The 20,353-nt window shown below is 33.2% G+C and overlaps 1 protein-coding gene across 2 annotated transcripts in view; it reads left to right on the top strand.

The window, feature by feature from the left end:
* Positions 1–20,353, top strand: part of LOC113393943 (prolactin-releasing peptide receptor-like) — a 639,527-nt gene that overhangs the window by 52,647 nt on the left and 566,527 nt on the right. Inside the window, exons 2-3 of one of the 2 annotated variants that reach the window (XM_026631065.2) lie at positions 11,994–13,523; positions 18,332–18,788. In XM_026631065.2, the coding sequence (XP_026486850.2) occupies positions 12,213–13,517 (1,305 nt within the window). In that variant the 5' untranslated portion in view covers positions 11,994–12,212 and the 3' untranslated portion in view covers positions 13,518–13,523; positions 18,332–18,788. Of the gene's footprint in view, positions 1–11,993; positions 13,528–18,331; positions 18,789–20,353 lie in introns of those variants that run through there. The other variant, XM_064217318.1, reaches the window with a different exon arrangement.

Consider the following 20,353-nt stretch of genomic DNA (forward strand, 5'->3'; position numbering starts at 1 on the left):
ATAATTATTATACTCTTTTTATTACAGACAATTTTGCTACTTAAATTATTTTTCCTTGTTCTGTTTGAGATTTTATATAAAAAAAAAAGTTTTAAATTTACGGATATAATAAAGTTTTATTATTATTAATATTGTAAAAGCGAATAATTGCTTCAACACTTGTCTACTTCGATGTAGAATTCATGCCGTGATCGTGTGGTCCTGTTTCAGCCACGCTGGCTTATTCGGGGAGTAGCCAACTACGTGGACAATTTATAATGCACTAATGTGAAAGAAAAGGAGGAGACACAAATAAAGGTGTATAATACAATTATTCGTTTACACCTATAATAAAATAGTACGGGAAACTCCACACGACCAAAAAGAGTTGAGGCGCAAGACCAGCGGTTTTACGTGTTTTCCGAGGCACGTGAGTGTACAAATTTTCATCATCCCAAACCCAACTTACAATCGATTGGAACCCAGGAGCCCGGAGTCTGTGGCCTTATATCTAACCACTAGACCAACGAGGCAATCAGTTCGTGCCGCACTGTTTATACTAAATGTTAACAAGAATACGATAACTATAACCTTATCATACGTAATCATCTGATATCCTATATAAATATTATTGGAAGCAAGTTAACACATTGATTATTAAATTAGATTTCTTTGAAGTGAATCAATTTCGTGTAATCAATAAAAATTAAAGGTCTCCGATAACATGAAAATCGTTATCAATTACTGTAATTCATATTTTTTATCCTCAATTAAGTTTTAGAGATCATATTAAATTTAAAGATAAAACAAAAAGATACAAATAATACAATAAAAAAAATATTAGATTTTTACATTCTGGAAGAAAAAAAACAAAACGGTGACTGCACTTTTTTAATAATAATAATAAAATTATACATCATCATCCTCATCCTCCTGCCCTTATCCCAATTTTACTTGGGGTCGGCGCAGCATGTCTTCTTCTTCCATACTTCTCTGTCGGACGTCATCTCACTAGTAACATTCTTTCTAACCATATCGTCTTTCACACAATCCATCCATCGTTTCTTGGGTCTTCCCTACCTCTATATCCATCCACATCCATTTTCAAAACCTTTCTCACAACATGGTCCTCATTCCTCCGCATAACATGCCCATACCAAGGCAGCCGGTTTCCAGATAGCTTCTCGGTTACCGGTGCCACTTTCAAACTTCCTCTTATGTACTCATTCCTTACTCTATCCATTCGCGTAACACCACACATTCCTCTCAGCATTCTCATCTCCGCCACAATAATCCGCAATAATAATAAAATTATGATATTACATATTATGATACATATTATGATATAACAGCGTGGGCAACTTCGTGCTTCCTTAAAAAAAATACCTTTTTGTGTGAGTAAGAAGATATTTTGAGAGCAGGTAGGTATGATTATAGCCTATAGGCTTATATAGGCTTATAGCCTACTTGAATAAAGAATATTTTAATTTTGATTTTAATATATAGAATAAAAATATTTAATTATAAACACAAATTAAATAAATATATTTAATTTGTGTTTATAATTCATCTCTTGCTCGGCGGTGAAGGAAAACATCGTGAGGAAACCTGCATGTATCTAATTTCAAAGAAATTCTGCCACATGTATATTCCACCAACCCGCATTAGAGCAGCGTGGTGGAATATGCTCCAAACCTTCTCCTCAAAGGGAGAGGAGGCCTTGGGCCAGCAGTGGGAAATTTACAGGCTGCTAATGTAATAATGTTATATAGAAAATGGAATTCATAAGAAATATTACTTAATATTTTCATCGATATCAAATCAAGAACAAAATAACTACTCGGTTGAAAATATCACAAAATAAAAATCTTGGTTACGAAATCTCGAACTAAAAACCACGTAATATTATGATCGATAACGACTTCAGCGGCAACTGTGAACGGGGAATAGTTGAGGACAACACAGAAAATATTATAGACCACGAATGTCCGCAAGCACAGATGTGCTCCATAATCCATCATTCATAACATGATGAGCATTCCGAAACGACCGCACAAAACTTGGGCGCAGGACCAAACTCTACGCCCCTTTCAAACTCCGGGATGCTACTAAAAATCATAGAAATACTCAATTAATCTTTTTTTTATTGATGCGACCAATATTTTGATCGCAGCACCTCACCTGTAGCATTAAATACTAGCCCATAAATTTAGACGATATGCGTATCAGTATGAGTTCAAATGTCGCCCGCTCTTTTCCCGCCTAAATAATTACCACAAATGTATAAGATATAATCTTAACACTCACATAAAAATGTTGCAAAACAAATACATTATCGAATAGAAAAACACATCCATAAATTTGTGGAGTTATCTCGTATAGACTATAGTTATTCAACACACACAGAGACAACTAAGGGCATCTTAGGTAAAGCAGGTTTTCGTAATATTATCGATACTTTCTTATTTTTGCTTTGGATAAAACAGTACACAACAGGAATGAATATATTTTCTAAAAACATGATGTAATTATAAAATGAAAAGTAATTATTACATAATTTTTTATTTTATTAGATTGCTATTAGCAATCTATATCATTTATAAGAATGAATGGATAAGAACTTGACATCAGGAATCGAGCAAATGTATTACATGTATCGATAACATTTCGGTGCACTTCATTGCGCAACACAACTTTGGAGCGTTGAATAATCCGCTAAAAATGTTTAAAAATAGAACACGAATTTCACTGCCTATTAAACGAATAAAAACGACATTTCTGGTTAATATTCATATTTATTGTTATATATTTTTTTTAAATAAGATCAGAATGATTCGTCATTTAAGACGAAGGCAGCCCCCGGTATCCGTACAAAACTTCGTTTGAATTTTAATCACACAATCTTAATTTCTACATTCTCATAATACATACGAAATACTGTAAAGATATATATTATTCTTGCAATACAAAATATATAGTTCATAATATTGGAAGATGTAGAAGGTAGAGTGAAATGACAGAAATCGTCAAATAAGGAAAAAACATTATGCCCACAAAATAAAAACGTTGACGTTTTCTTTTTATAAGAAAGAGAAAGAGATTCATTTAAACTTATTTTTGTTATTGATTTAATTCACGTGTGAATTTTTTGTGTTTTTTTTCCGTGTAATTATTCTCATACGTTACTAATAAATAATTTATTCCATAGTGTTTGTTGTTTAATGCATGTTTACATATAAATATATAAATCAACCTCGTTCTCACCGGGTGTCCGACATATCTCTTTTTTTTAATAATTTTCAATACGTTACATTCGTCAACAATAAACTACCATAAAGCATTCGATGTCAAATCTAATTTCCTGACCACATTTTTGTGTCCTTATCTTATCACGAAACGTTTTTGTGTACGCAGTTCTTAATGCTGTCAACAGAGTGCTGCCCTACTTCATGAGTTCATGGGTACAATTGTCAGCGTAATTTTGTCTCTGCAAAATGGCATTCGTTACGACAAACATACTCTTTGACGACCTGCCAAATGAGTATAGAACTACATAGTAATTAGTTACTAAAGTAGACCTAAATGTATTCCAGAATATTGATCCAGCTTTGATAATCGATAGCACTTATTTCAAACAACGATGCAATTAATTAAGCCGACAGATCCAACCATTTCAAACTAATGAATGTCACAGGATAGTCTTTTGAATTTAATAATTATACTTTAGTATTTTACTTATCAAGCCTGTCTTTTTTAATTCTGATAGAACTAATGGTCCCATAGTGGTGGATTAATAAATTACCTGAGTATTAGCCGAGGATTGTGGCGTCAAACTATGTCATACTCAACAGCACACGTGTATGCCACATATGCAATAAAAAAAGAAAAAATCGCCAATGTGCCACCAACCTTGGGAACTGTGATCCCTTGTGGCTTTAGTTTAACTGGCTCATTCATCCTACAAATCGGGACACAAAAATACTAAGTATTGCTGTTTGTCACAAGAATATCTTACGAGTGAGACCAAAAATACGGGCTGGTTCAAAGCCCTACCACCAAGTAATTTTACACTGGTTGTTCGTGAATAAATGAGCATTTTAATCTACCTTATGTTTGTCTGAACCATTACATCACAGACAACGTAAGCAATAAAATTTTAAATATAGGTTAGTATACAGTTCAACCTTCAATAAAATAAATTCCGTTCGACGATTTCAAAGGACAAACATTCAACTCCGGCTACAAATTCACACAACTTCGAAGCTAATTTCCGTTAATAGTATATCGCTTCGATAAAAGTTTTCCTGTTTCTGTGTGGAAATCCCCTAAACCCGAGGATATTTTACTACCAATAAGAAGTCATCCATGACTACTGTGGCAAATACGGTCGTACTAGTGACATCGTAGTTACTAGTTAGTATTTACTGGTTATGTCGTTTACACGAGTATTTACTCGTATTATTCGACATTCACTTGTGATGAAATGAAAATAATTCTATATTAAAAATCAGACGATAAACTACAAAATGAAAATTAATAACTCATTTGAGAAAATTTATTTCACCAATGATCTCATTGGTTAAAAAAAAATATTAATATTTAAGAGTTGTACAACAAAGACCGCGTGTTTTTCACGCATTTTTGTTTAATTATATAATTTAGAAAATGATTAATTACACTAATATTTAACTCATTCCTTCGTTATTTTTTTAATTATAAAAGTCAGTACAGACATGTTGTCACTGACTTTGAATAGACATTTCAGAGATCCACAAATTTCCCATATAAAGTGTATCTGTTATAATTTTGGCAGCGGGCGTTTCAAAACCAACTATGTCTGAACTGAGATACAAACTAAAATTTTATGAAGGTTATATGTAAATCGGATTAGTAGTCAGAAATATGAAACTAAAAAAAAATACATTTATATAATATTGTTATATACGATATATGAATGCATTCAATATAGACAGTGTCGGATTAACCATGTAGCAAGAGTAGCAAATGTTATGGGCCCCGCACAAAAGGGCTCCCGCATATTTAAACCCTTTTTTTTTTTGTTTAACGAGGAGGAAATGCATTTACGCATGCCGCCCGGTTGGGGGACCGGGACGGGTATGTGGGACTCAACCGGGGCCTAATGCCCCGTGCCAGGGCACGCTAATGCTAATGCCCTGTCCTACCCACTAAAACCATCCTCGGGTTTCCACCATGCCGCCGAGTGGTGAGGCCACGGGATCGCCAAGGGCATGCAACCGCGACCCCACCAGCGGCAGCCGCCGTAAGGCGGCTGAATATTCATAGAAAGCGCGCCTAGTGCGCGCCTTCCCCCTCATCCTCCACGTTGGAATGTGACCAACTCCCCCGAGTCCGCCACTGGAAGCTGGGCGTCAACGAAGCTGACGCCCTGCGGCGGATAAGATGGTAGGTTCCGCCGCTGACCGCCGGTGTAAAACACCTGGGAGGCTCGAGTAGCGAGCCCTCCCACTCCCTCCTAGCCAACGAGGCCACTCACATGGTCCGCCCTGACGCCGATCAGGGACGTACCAGGAGCGGCCCCGCGGTATCCCTCCCGCCAGTCTTAGCCGTGGCCGACGAGCAAGCTCAAGCCGGCCCCGTTGCCCAGGGTACACCACCAGGAGGTAACTGACATGTACCCCCCGCATATTTAAACCCGCTCATCTCTGCCTGAGCATACAATTATTCTTTTCATATAAAAATTATTCTGAATTGCCAGGCAATCTCATCCCTGACTCTTTGCACTTGTCAGGGGGTCAGGGGTTAGCAGGGCCTATAGAGCTCTTTAAAATTATTTGCTACGGGCCCCGCGCTTGCTTAAACCAGCCCTGAATAAATAAGTTGTATATGGAGTTAAATCATTATCCGCTGATAAACTGTTCCATTCCATTTGAAATGTAACGCATTTAGTACTTCGTATTAGCCTGATGTATATACAGATAAAAAAAATAAGTTATAATATAATTCAGTCTGTTATCGACCCAAGATTTAAATTTGGAACCTCGGTATCTTTAGCTTTAAATAAGCGGTTGCTAGTTTATATTTGTACTTATAAAATAAATCAACCTTTTTCAACGTCAGTCCCTAGTCTACATTATGTTTTCATACGTGACATGCTACCTACGTCAAAAACAAAATCAACAAAACAGTATCTCCGTTTCCGACTTATTTATGAACTTACTGTGCAACTGAAAAGGATTGAGGGTTTAATTATTAATATTATGTAGTGGCATACGTTACCAATCAAATAAATGGGCTTAAATAATACTTTGGCTATATAATTTTGATTAAAAATAAATACTTGAATCAATTATTTTATGGTCATGTTTTCACTTAGGTCGTTGTATGTAACCTTGGAAGCTAAGATGTTATGTCCGTAGTACTTGTAGTTGCAGTGGCTCTCGCATCTCACTCAGTGCTGTTTGGTACTCACACACACAATGATTAGGTAGTTTAGAATCTTGCGACATAGATTATAATTAAACGATACAATTTTACGGCGTGATATAATTTATACAATTTATGTGAAACAAATACAAACCTCGGAAGAAATAAATCTCAATTTATCATCACCTAAGGTTATTACTGTTGAAGTTCAAAAAGAAATAATATCAACTGGGACATATTGGTATTAACATAAGCCATTATACGATTCCCGTCCCTTGTCATGTATATCGGCCGACACGTGTTTAAAACTGAGTCTAAGCCTACATCAACTATTATGGCAAAAAATTACACTGGCAAATATGACGTCACTGATTTACGAACTGATAACAATCGCTGGTCTATATATTTAGATATATTTTTTAGGCTGTATTGTCACTAGCTTAGTCCTTGGTAACGATGTTTCGTAATTTAAAAAAAGAGTCCAGCGAGCTGCAAATGTTTTTATTATAATATTACTAATCGATGTATATTAGTTTTGGTTAGAATTACTAAAAAAAAAAAATATATTTGAATTTCGAATGTTTCAATTGTAATATGATTTAGTAGAACAATAAAACAAAAATAGTAGTGTATTTTTAACGGTTACTTTTTTTACACTTTTTATTTAGCCGTTTTCAGCGGCATATAAAAACTATTTTATTTCCTGTATTTATTTGAATCACTTTTCTGAGTTTTTGTTACTGAGAACGTAGACCAAAAGAAAATTGGAAAAGTTTTTAATTCAGTCACACTTTGAGCAAAAGAAAATTTTCTTAACTATATTTATTTTAAAACGAAATGCGTCTGCTTTTTATTTTATTTGAAAAAAAAAAAACAAATATATTTAAATAAAGAACGCTTTTACACAGAAACAGTTTAATTTGTTTTAGAAAAAAAAAACATAATGGAATATTCGTGATTTTATTATTTTCATATAAAAAATATGGATAGATCATTAAGCTGTTTATAATCTGTATATCGCGTGTCAACACAGCACTGTTTGTTCAATTACAACACTCAGCTTGCAAATTAAATGTACGGTACACACTGCAACAATAACATCAATTATTACATACCTAGTAATTACACTATAATAATTAAATCGAAATCTAAATATACTTTATTCAAATAGGCTCTTGCGGGCACTTTTGATTCATTCTACTTGTATATATTAAATTAAAGCCACCACTGGTATAGAATGTAGATGGCTCCGAGAAGAACTGGCAAGAAAGTCAGTAGTTACACTATTCCGCCAATCAGTTACATAGATTATTAAATCAATTCATTCATTCATGACAGCCGAAGGACGTCCACTGCTGGACATAGGCCTCCCCCAAAGATCGCCACAACGACGTGTCTTAGACAGCCCGCAACCAGCGGCTTCCCGCGACCTTCACCAGGTCGTCGGACCACCTTGTGGGGGGCCTACCCACGCTGCATCTTCCGGTCGGTCGGTGACTTAGTTCTTCTGCGGATCTCCTCATTTCTGATTCGATCTCGCAGAGATTATTAAATACAATATTTGAATTAATATTTATCCATCGTCGAAATCAACGAATGCTATCCCCACACATTTCTTACCATCTGCATAATCCTTTATCCAGTAAAATGTCGATATATCTAATACTACTGGATTTCCGTGTGCCGAATTGAAAATGCCTTGAGTTTTTGAGTGTACCCATTTTTTTAATAAGCATAAAAATAACATTAGCAAGATAATGTTCTATTTGACTGTACATCTAAAATCAATAAGTCAAGTCAATCCCACAATTGAAATAATAAAAACTAAGATTGGGAAAAAATATTCTCGATTTGTTTGCCGTACGTAATTAATCAAATATCGGTATGATTGATGTTACCGCCTTCACTGATTATACAATGCTCGGTCTTTGTTAATATTACATTTGGTAGTCTGATCGAACGACTTTATTTCGTAATTGCTTCGACCCAGACGCGTAAAAAAGGGTTATGATCGAGGATAAAATGAATAATGATTAATATTTATTACAGCGCCAATATATCAACAAATTGGTGACCACTTACCATCAGGTGGCTGATTTACTCCTCCGCCTACCATTAAAACAACATAATAAAAAATTGTAAATCGTAACATACTGCATACAAATTAACCTACTATTTTTACGGCAGATTATAATGTATCGAAGTTAAATTGAAAAAATGAATAACAACTGAAAAGTTAAACTACACACTATGTAACTAATATTAGTTTACAAAATCGAATAAATTTAAACTTATTGGATTTTTATTGTAAGAATCGATTAAAAAAAATCATCAATTTGAAAATTAGCTTTTCATTAAATCGATTAGTTCAATCGATTTTGATAATGGTACTTGATCGATGAAAACCAACTCGTATAGGCGCAAATATATAAGAATACCGAACACAACAATTTTAGACTAATAGTTAAAGTAATAATAATATAAACGAATTTATAATAAAACTATATTAATACATTTGTATCGATAAATATTAAGCTAGCAGCAGCTACCTCACTCTACAATTATTATACAGAATATTTACTGGAAATAACATTACATAGTTACACTTAAAATTTAATTGCAAAACATTACTACAGAGTTGTTTCAATTTAGCCCGATTGAATCAAATCCAGCTAAAATTATTAATTAACTGAACAACGATAACTTTATAATTGTTAAAACAAAGTAACTTAATATAATTACCTTTTGAACTTCTAACTTAGTCTTTGAAGTGCCAAGAAACCCATATTAATATACCAATCGTTTTGATTACAACAACATATTAATTTATCTCAATATGACGTGTTTGTTACGATGCTGGAATTATGAACTTAAGATCATTTGTCTGACATTAAGGACAGTAACTTTTGATAGTTTCTAATTACAATGATAAACGTTAAAGTCTATCAGCGCGTAAACAATGCTAGTTTATGATAGTAAAATGACTTGACGATAATTCATAAATCATCGGTCATTAATTGAGATCATGTTGACAAACTTTGCTTAAGATTTTTGTAGCTATTAAGCTGGAGAACATTTTAGGTAGGCTTTGCTTGATGGTAGGGCATTGAGTGAGCCCGTCTGGGTAACACCCACTCATCAGATATTCTACCGCCAAACAGCAGTAGACAGAATTGTTGTATTCCGGTTTGAAGGGTGATTTGGCCAGGGCAACGACAGGCACAAAGGAGATGTGTGGGGCGCATTGGCGATGCAAGGAATGTTTAATATTTCTCACAGCACCAGTGTCTATGGGCATTGGTAACCACTTACCATCAGGTGACTCATTTGCTCGTCGGCCAATCTATATCATAAAAAAATTGTCATTGTTCAAGCCCGTCAGAATAGTTTATCCACTCATAACTTGTTCTGGCGCCAAATAGTTTTATTTTTTCTATGTACAGGTACAAGATCTTTGACGACCTCCGTGGTCGAGTAGTGTGTACACCGGTTTTCATGGGTACGCCACTCCGAGGTCTCGGGTTCGATTCCCGGCCGAGTCGATGTAGAAAAAGTTCATTAGTTTTCTATGTTGTCTTGGGTCTGGGTGTTTGTGGTACCGTCGTTACTTCTGACTTTCCATAACACAAGTGCTTTAGCTACTTACATTGGGGTCAGAGTAATGTATGTGATGTTGTCCAAAAAGATCTTAATTTCTACAGTTTATGTTTTCAAGAAATAGTTAATATTTCTTGCAATGTTAGTATATATAATTGATGACAGTTACCACTTGCCATTAGATGGCAAATTTGTCTGTTTTATTTCATATACAAAATAGTACTCAATATTTAATAGATTTTCGTATTCAATCCAATAACGACTCATTTTTGCAAATGAAATAATCATTAGAGATATTTAGTTACAAACGTTTTATTAAGTTCATTTAAAACAGATTCAGGTGGCTGTTCCAATTTCAAAACTGACCTCCATTCATATGATATCAGTATTATATACTAGTTGTGTATTATACTTCTGAAATTGATCGAATAATATATCACTTAATACAATAAGCTTAATACGACGATTTAGTTTGACAGGGTAATTTACAGTATTAACAGAAGCGTTATATCATTTACACGAATATGTAAATTTCCTTAACATCTCAGTAATTTAGTTGACAACTTGCTATCTTTACGGCCATTTAATCCGTCGTAAAATTGCACTTGTTTAGATTACCTAATCATTTGTTCCGTGATTGGTCGTTAGATGGAACGTATCGTGACTGATAGGTTAGTGAGTACAATTTAAATTGATAAAATCCTTTTTTTTTTTATTGAAACCTAGTTTTCATTTATGACTTTTTATACGTTAAGGGAAAGGGAGCCGAGTTGGCCCAGTGTTTAGAAAGCGTGCATCTTAACCGATGACTTCGGGTTCAAACCCAGGCAGGCACCGCAGGCAGCAAATGAAAGTGCTTATTTGTGTTTATAATTCGGCTCTCGTGCTCGGCGGTGAAGGAAAACATCGTGAGGAAACCGGCATGTGTCTAATTTCAACGAAATTCTGCCACATGTGTAATCCACCAACTCGCATTGGAGCAGCGTGGAGGAATATGCTTCAAACCTCCTCAAAGGGAGAGGAAGCCTTAGCCCAGCAATGGGAAATTTACAGGCTGCTAATGTATGTATGTATGTAATGTAATACGGTAAGTCGTAATCACTGTCCATAGATACTGGCGCTGTACATATTCACCAATGCGCCACCAACCTTGGGAACCAAGATGTTATGTCCCTTGTGATTGTCACACTTGGTCATTCCTTCCTGGCCTTGGCCTTCCAACCAAAATGCAATATTAAATATTCTGTTTGGCGTTAGAATATGTCCTGAGTGGCGGATGCCAAGACTTTGCACAAATTGAAAAGCTTTATTCGCATGAATGTTTAATATGTTACGTCATTGATGATTGTTGTAAATAAACCCATGTCCTTTCCCAGGAGTTAACTATCGCCATTTTAAATTTTACCTTCGTCTGTTTAGTCGTATATCATTAGATACTATCTACAAAACAAAGTAGCTTACCGTTGTCTGTCCCTATCTAAGCTTACATCTTTAAAACTACACAATGGATTTTGATACGGCTATATATCATTAATCCTTATCCAATTAAATACCTTAAATACATTGTGCATTTAATATAGATCAAAATGGCCCTTTACAGCATGTAATTTAATCTGCTTGTATTGTCTAACGACTGAAAACTGTGAATGTTGTAAGACATTCTGTAGTATATTTAGTGGCAGCATTGCACCTGTGCGAAGCCGGGGCGGGTAGCTAGTTTATAATAAAGAGACAGACACATGTCATTTATAATATTACTAAGGATGATAATTTAACAGTGATAGGTAATTCCGATGAATTCACTACGTACAAAATATCATTATTCGAAAGAAAAAATTCGGAGTGACTTTCAATACAAACTAGTACTCAAATTTTTCCTAATTTAAAAAAAAACGTTGAGCCGAACTTAACTTTTTTCTTTGTAATATTATTTCACAAAAAAATGTAAATAGGCCTTTTATAAAACAGTTATGTTTATTTCTATTTTATTGATTATTTTTATTTTGTTTCAGATATTGAACACTTGAAGAGTATGACTAATAGAATGAATAATATTTCGCTTAACTACTAAACCGCGAAAAAAACTACGTGAAATTGGAGGAAACAGCATGAAAAGCAAATATCTTCAAGTTAGAAATAAAAGTCTTAAACAGTACCACATATACCAACATGATAGTACCAATAACGAACCCAGACGGCTTATGATGCTAAATTAAATAGACAAACAAATTATGCAGAACGAATGGACAGCCAATGAAACGTGGTACAATTACAACATCAGCGCTTCCAGCAATAACAGCCAAAATGATAATATCACATCAACGCCAGACCCAATCGAGGATAAAGTGATTCAAGCCGCTTTTTGTACAGCTTACACGATTATTTTCGTAGTTGGTATCTTCGGTAATGCCCTTGTTTGCTATGCGGTAATCAGAAACCGAGCCATGCAAACCGTCACTAATCTATTTATCACGAACCTCGCCTTGTCTGACATATTACTTTGTGTATTTGCTGTACCATTTACTCCTCTTTACACTTTCTTGGGTAGATGGGTATTCGGCGGCTTGCTTTGCCATATTATGCCTTACGCACAAGGATGCAGCGTTTATATTTCAACTTTAACACTAACGTCTATAGCTATTGATAGATTCTTCGTGATAATATATCCATTTAAACCTAGAATGAAAATTAAGACTTGTATTGGCCTCATTGTTTTCATTTGGGTATTCGCACTATCAGTAACTTTTCCTTACGGTTATTACATGGCACTTCAAGATGTTTTTTGCGCGGAAAAATGGCCCTCGGATCAGATCCGAAAGGCGTTTGGAGCAGTTACGACTATCATGCAATTTGTTTTACCGTTTATCGTTATGGCATTTTGTTACACTTGCGTTAGTATAAAATTAAACGATCGACTTAAATCCAGGCCTGGCAGTAAGAATAGTAAAAAGGAAGACGCAGAAAGAGAAAGGAAGAGACGAACAAACAGAATGCTAATAGCGATGGTCGCGATATTTGGTCTGTCGTGGCTGCCTTTGAATTTGATTAACATAAGTAGTGACTTTTACTCCTTCGCCGAAGACTGGAGATACTACATGGTGTTATTCTTCATAGCACATTTTATAGCAATGTCTTCCACTTGTTACAATCCATTCCTTTACGCGTGGTTAAATGAAAACTTCCGCAAGGAGTTCAAGCAGATACTTCCTTGTCTTGGAGCATTCGTAACAAAAAAACCAAAGAGAAATTTCAACCAATCCGAGAGAACAGGGATGTATCGTTCAGAAAAAACCTGCAATGGAAACGATACGATCCAGGAGTCGTTGTTAACTTCCACCGTAACGAAACCTTCAGTTAGATATAAAATAGAGTTTAATGAAAAATTGAAGGTATATGAAGATGACGGTGAAAACATAAGTCCAGATGAAAAACCAGAGGACAAACCTAGTCCAAATGAAGACTGTGTTAAAATGTATATGTTTGTAAACAAGACCATGGCGACGTCAGATAAGGAGCCGATTGTTTCTGCTCTTTAACTTTTAGTAAGTATACAATTGTTTTAATAGTTATATTTTTTTATGATATAGATAGGCGGACGAGTAAATGGTGCACCTGATGGTAAGTGGTCACCGCCGCCCATAGACATTGGCGCTTTAAGAAATATTAAGCATTCCTTATATCATCAATACGCCACTAACCTTGGGAACTAAGATGTTATGTCATTTGTGCCTGTAGTTACCCTGGCGCACTCACCCTTCAAACCGGAAAACAACAATTCTGGCTACTGCTGTTTGGCAGTAGAATATCTAAAGAGTCGGTGGTACCTACCCAGACGGGCTCACACAATGCCCTACCACCAAGAAAATGTTTAGATTTTAATAGATTATTGCACATTAAAGTTAACATTTTTATATTATTTTTAAATATAATAAAAATGGTGACCAAAAACATTGTATGTATAATATATGTATATGAATCGATTTTCATCCAATTTTCTCTAAATTATAATAAAATATTTATTTTTTTTTGCTATTTATGCATTCAATAATGTGCAATTTATTTTTTCATAATTACATAAATCGTTTTATAGTTAACTTATTTCTTTTACGTGAAAAATACTCTACTAAATTTTTGAACAATTATAATTTTAAGTTAGGAATGCCTATTTGTCGTCCTAAATAAACTTTTTCTCATATTCATAATAATTTAAAAAAGTTTTAATTATATTATAATTTCAAACACAGACGTCAGCTAAGTTAATAAACGTAGAAAAAATATACCATAAAACAGAATTTTTAATGGAAGATCAATTCATAAAGTTCTGAATCCACAACACGGAGTACATTGTCGTATATTTCAAGTTTTATGGTAAAAGGCATTATAAGCAGAGTATATAGTGCCTATCCTATTCCCCTATAAACTGCCCTGAGGAGCCTATATTTCATGAAGTAGTGTTTGCTCTTAAGAAGACATCAGACCATACTAGAGGACGTATTTAGTTTGTACAAACTTTTCTTATTGTATAATAATAATTCTGCCAAAGATATATTTTCTGAGTTTTAGCATCAGTCTTTTATCTCTTTAAAGACGTTTTGCAATCTCGAATACAAAGAGAAGTAACAAGGAATGTTAATCGTTTTATTAGAAGATTTTATTTGCAGCTATTTTTTATTTTTTTATATGTAATGAATAGACATTTTTGTTCCGGAAATGCTTGATTTGAAAATATTGGATATATTTTCAAAATAAAATTTGAGAAAACTTTTTTTTAACAATAATATAAGTGGGAGGATGGATAAATGAGCCACTTGATGGTCACCGTCCATTGGCGCTGTAAGAAGTATTAACAATTCCTTACATCGAAAACGTGCCACTAACCTTGGGAACTAAGATGTTATGTACCTTGTGCCTGTAGTTACACTGTAGTTTAACTCAACCTTCAAACTGGAACACAGCAATACTAAGTATGCGATGAGTGTATGGTACTTAACAAAAAGCCCTACCACCAGTAGAATAGTAGTCAAAACACATTTATTTTATATGCCATTACAATAATTTAAATCTATAAAAAAGTTATGTTACATTTAATTTAAGTAAGATACAGGCTAATACTAATTCAGAACGCAATCCACGCTATGGCTATGAAATTCATTTACAAATCTTATTTGCTGATATAATCTACTTCGTCACCTCAGGTGTTATAAACACAATATTCACGTTTTACACATAGGGTTGCCAATAACATACAAAAATTATAATTTACAAAAAAAAGTATCCATCGCGGGATCGCCAACAGATGTCAAACATAGAAATTGATGATAAAAAAATTAAAAAAAAAAAAAAAAACATTTAGTGAGGCATAATAGACTGTCATTTATTTATGTTAGCTGTCACGGCATACAAACATTAATTAACAGACAAAAGAAATATGACTAAGATCGCACCAAAAGCCAAAATAAGTTTGAGCATTTTTATGACGCCGCTGCCAAAACTATAACAAACTATTTGTCAGATAGAAGGATAAAAAGACATTGTTGCTTTTGCATTTATAATGTTAGTGTAGATGTGCTTTGAGTTAATAATGATGAATTATATAGATCTAGATTCTATCGCAATTAAAAAACATAACACGCTTGAATGTTTCGTCACTGAAAACATTTTCTAATATTTCATTTATAATACCAAAACAAAATATATCAACTAGAGCATTCAATCATGTAACTAATGAAGACAAAATATCAACTAAACGTAAATACACTCTTCGGTTGGGACAGCTATCAATAATCATTACCGTGGACATGTTTTTCAGATGTCTCATGTTTATTTCAAGCCTGTAGGAATACATTTAAATCCGAGCGCTTTTTATCTTTCTGGCCCTTTTAGAACGTTATTCCCGTGAATCATACCGGATACCAGTATTTATATTTACAGCCTTATATTCATAAAACAGTCGAGGATCAAATATAATTCAGCTCGTCTGAAATCAGGGCGAGTCTTTGTCGATAAACAGAGTCAACAAATTTTATTAACTTTTCCTCCCTATAATCTATTTACTTTTTTAAATTTGCACTTATTCGTGCTTTGAATTATTAATTTGTTCCATTTTCAAAAGTCGACGACCCTAGATCGTCACGTTTTACGTATATTATTACTTCCTGGTATTTTTATTAATCCTGACGTTGTATTTTTGTTTTTACTTTTCCTCTCTTAATTTTATGAGCCTTAATTTAAATGTTTGAGATAATTTATCATTTAAATAAAATATGTTTATATAATATAATATTTAGTAAACGACTTATTTAGTTGAATGTTCTATAAAGACATTTTATCGAGGATATTTAAATAACCTTCTTTGCCATTTATTTGAAGTAAGATTAAAATATTTATGTTAATATAAGTCTCAGGAATAGGTATTAGGAAAATAATTAAAGCTAAATGTAACTAATTATTACACACCGATACTAAGTTTAAATTAACAAAAGTTGAATGAGGTGCAACAGGCGGCCTTATCGCTAAAGCAGCGATCTGTACCAGGCAACCATTGGGCAGAGGACTGATTGTAAAATAAATGTGAGAACAATTAATTTGAACTGCGAATAGTGCATTGCAAATATAATATACACATGTACACAATACGCACATAAATATGAATATAAATACATAAAAACATATGTAATATTAACACCACAAAACTGTGGATGGCAAAAAAGCACATACGACTTATTAAGCGTGGAAGTATCTTAGCGTTAAGGAAGTTACAATTAAATTCACCTTCAACTGCTACTTTCATGGTATCTAAAATAGTTATCAACGCGATCAAACGCAATTGGTATGCATTCGATCGGGAAATGTACCCGATCCGGACTGTAGAGTAGTTTCTGGATAACAAGGTATTTGTAACTGCAACAGTGGGTTCACGAGATGATAAAACAACAGTCAGATTATGATATTATTATTATTATTTCGACATGTTGCTGTACTACGCAGCTACAAAAGTAATCATAATAATTTACTTCATAATATTCTCTTTGATGCTGATCACGTCACTTATTCTAAATCGCAATTTCACATGCGAATAAATCACTTCAACTCTGGATTATCAACCGCCGATCTCAAGTTTAGATCCACTTAGAAATCTCGACTGAATGTAGAATAGATTCTCTGAATACAAAATTCCGTTTAACATCAATTTAATTTAAATTCAATTTAGAAATAGCATTACTTATTAATGTATTTGATTTAAATTATAGTTAACAAAAACTATCAGATATATATCATTATCAAAAATTTAAAGCAGCCTTAAGATCAACAAGTTAATAATAAAAAGGAGAGTCAAAAGTTGTCTTTTGGTCACTAAATTCTATGGAGAAGAAATTAGATAAAATTATATTTAAATTTTATTACATTCGAAATACGAACTTCCTCAACAATAAGCCTCTATGATCTCCACAGATTGGTTTCATTTTTAACAACAATATTTTTCCACCATTACCAAACCACTCAAAAATTACTCGTAAATTTTTATATGCAATAAAAATATCGATCGTCGATCGTATTGCGTAGTAAAATATGAACTCTGGTTTTTAGTAGCAAGTAAAAATAAATTTTATATTTAAAACTCGGCCTCCTGAAGGTTATGGTCAGTTTGAGGGTATTACGCGCCTCAATTTTATTAAATTCAAACACAAAAATGTATATTCAAGTAAGATTGTACAATTATTTTAAGCGTAAAAATATCGACAGAATTTGTGAAGCTTCTATGGGAGAGCTGAGAAGAAGTCTTCGGTTACTTTTTTGAACACATTTCAGTATATGACTTCATAGTAGATATATTATAACCACTATGCCATGCGGCTTCAGCTGCAGAAAATTAAAAATATATGTATATATATTACTACAATTACAGAGCAATAAAAAACATTCCATTTTTAGAAACTATATTTATTGTTTTGGTGCTAAAGATAAACACACTCACACGTTGAACGAATCTATTGGATGAAATTAAAGAAACGGATCAGCGTCCTTAAAATTAAAATTAGCAAGGTGGATATTAGCCAAATTTACAATCATATTCGAAATTTTACTAAGTCCATCTGCAATATCTATTTCAATTGCCACTTAAAATATCTATTTCAGTGTAATGTTCAATTATAACTAATTTATCTAATTGCGTATATAGATTTTCCTTTCAAAAGAACCGTTCATTATGTTACTGATCTATTTTCGATTTATCGAATCGAATACTCACCATGTTTTGGGAATAGGTGTCAGTCGACGTGATAACCACGCGCATGCGTATTAATGATGAGGACATAACACATAACTAATAACATTTCAATTTTATTTTCAGGTATTGCCATGGAAGCGAATTAAGAACACGAAGCCATTAAATGCGACTAATCATCACCAGCTTTAAGCTATAAGTAATGTAAAATATAAACGTAGTTTCATATTAAATAAATATTAATATATAACAATTAAAATTAATGTAACAATGTAAGGATAGTTAATCATGTCATTCGATGTTCACCCTTAAATGTATTTAGTACTAGGTCGAAAATTGTATATTTCTGTAAATAAAATATATAAAAAAGCATTTACGTCAATTATGTTCTGAGGAACTGTGAGCCCATTGGCGGATTTGCTTTTTGTTTAGAATTTAATGTTAGTGTAAATTATTTTTTTAAATATTCTCAAAGGATTGTTTAGAATTATCATAAGATGCCTTGTAAGTAACTAATGTGTCAATGATGGATGAAACTTGTGCAATTCGCTGTCATTATATTAATAAAGTGTACCAAAGATTACTATGACATTTTATTATTGACCAATCAACATCCAAAATTAAATGGAGATAATACAAATCAACCAATCAGATTTTACAATGTAATATAGTAATTATAAAACTAAAATTATTTCTCCAATTGAATTTCTACCAATCAAAACAGACCGATATAATTATAATGCCTAGTACTAATTTAACCAATCAAAAAATAATACGTGATATAATAGAAGGTTTTAAACCAAAATAAAGATATAAATACAGGAAATTCATCCAACGAATATGTTAAGCCGCAGTATTCATAAAAATATTTAAAAGCAATCTATAAGACTAGTTCTCTTATTGCAAATAAATCTTCGACGGTACAATTCCGAGGCCAATCCACAAAATATTTTAGGATGACGCCACGACCATTGAAAATGCAATTTGTATGAAAAATAAAAATCGACTGCAGCCGCTATAGCGACAGCAAACGCGTAGATTAAAATTGTAAAAAACAATTCTTTGCAAAGGCAGTTAGTTGACTTTTTAATAACTTTAAAAAAACATTTTTCGAAAATATTGAATTATACTTAAATTACATATATGTTTTCCTTTATAATATCCCCTTTTTTAAGATTTTAAATTAACATGGTTATTTTTATTACTACAAGTATTTAAAACGAGATACTTACCGTGTTTTTTATTTCTCGATATTTGGGGGGGCTCGTTCTCATGAACAAGACATTCGTAGTGTACATACATACATAATGTCGAAATGTTGAGCTCGACCAAATAAAAATAAAAAACACGGTAAATATCCTCTTTTTTTTAACGTAAAATACATTTTCTTTTATTTTTTCAAGATAAAATCTTACATGAAAACAAAGAAATAGTTAAATAAAAAAAACACCCTTTTTCCAGTTACCCTTGATACTCGCTACTCATTATGAATATAAAAAGCTTTTTTTACGGATGGTGAGGCCAGTGTAATTATAGAAACAAAGGACTTATGTCATACATCCAATGGTTGGTCGCGCGTTAATGGCATAACAGTGATTTATATTTCTCCTCAACAAGTTATGATTAGTAAAAAATATTTTTATAAACATTAGTAAATCAATGTTGTATTTCATAATTAAATGAAATATAAAATCAATTAATCTGTCTGAAGTCGATGACACCGCGTGAAAGATAAATTACTAGTGTTTTGCAGAGCCAATATTGTTGAAAAAGAGTAACTACTGAGCTTCTTGCCGGTTCTTCTCGGTAGAATCTACATTCCGAACCGGTGGTAGCATTACTTTAAATAGTTTGTTAAATGACGATTCAAAAGTGCTTGTAAAAGCCTACTTGAATAAAGTATATTTTGATTTGATTTGATTCAAGGGGAAGGTTTTTTTGTATAATACATGCACAATATATCAGAGAAGCACTGATTATTTTAGAGGTTTCTAAAGTGATGTCGTAAATAAACACATTTTTTTGCGCTTACATTGCAAACGCTGGCTGAAACCTACGAGACAGATCAAAATAATGTACTACAGTTCTGTACACGTTAAAAATAAATAAAAAAGGTCTTCAAAAAAATCTGCGATGGTACATATCTAT

The sequence above is a fragment of the Vanessa tameamea genome, chromosome 16, assembly GCF_037043105.1.
Source record: "Vanessa tameamea isolate UH-Manoa-2023 chromosome 16, ilVanTame1 primary haplotype, whole genome shotgun sequence".
NCBI lineage: Eukaryota > Metazoa > Arthropoda > Insecta > Lepidoptera > Nymphalidae > Vanessa > Vanessa tameamea.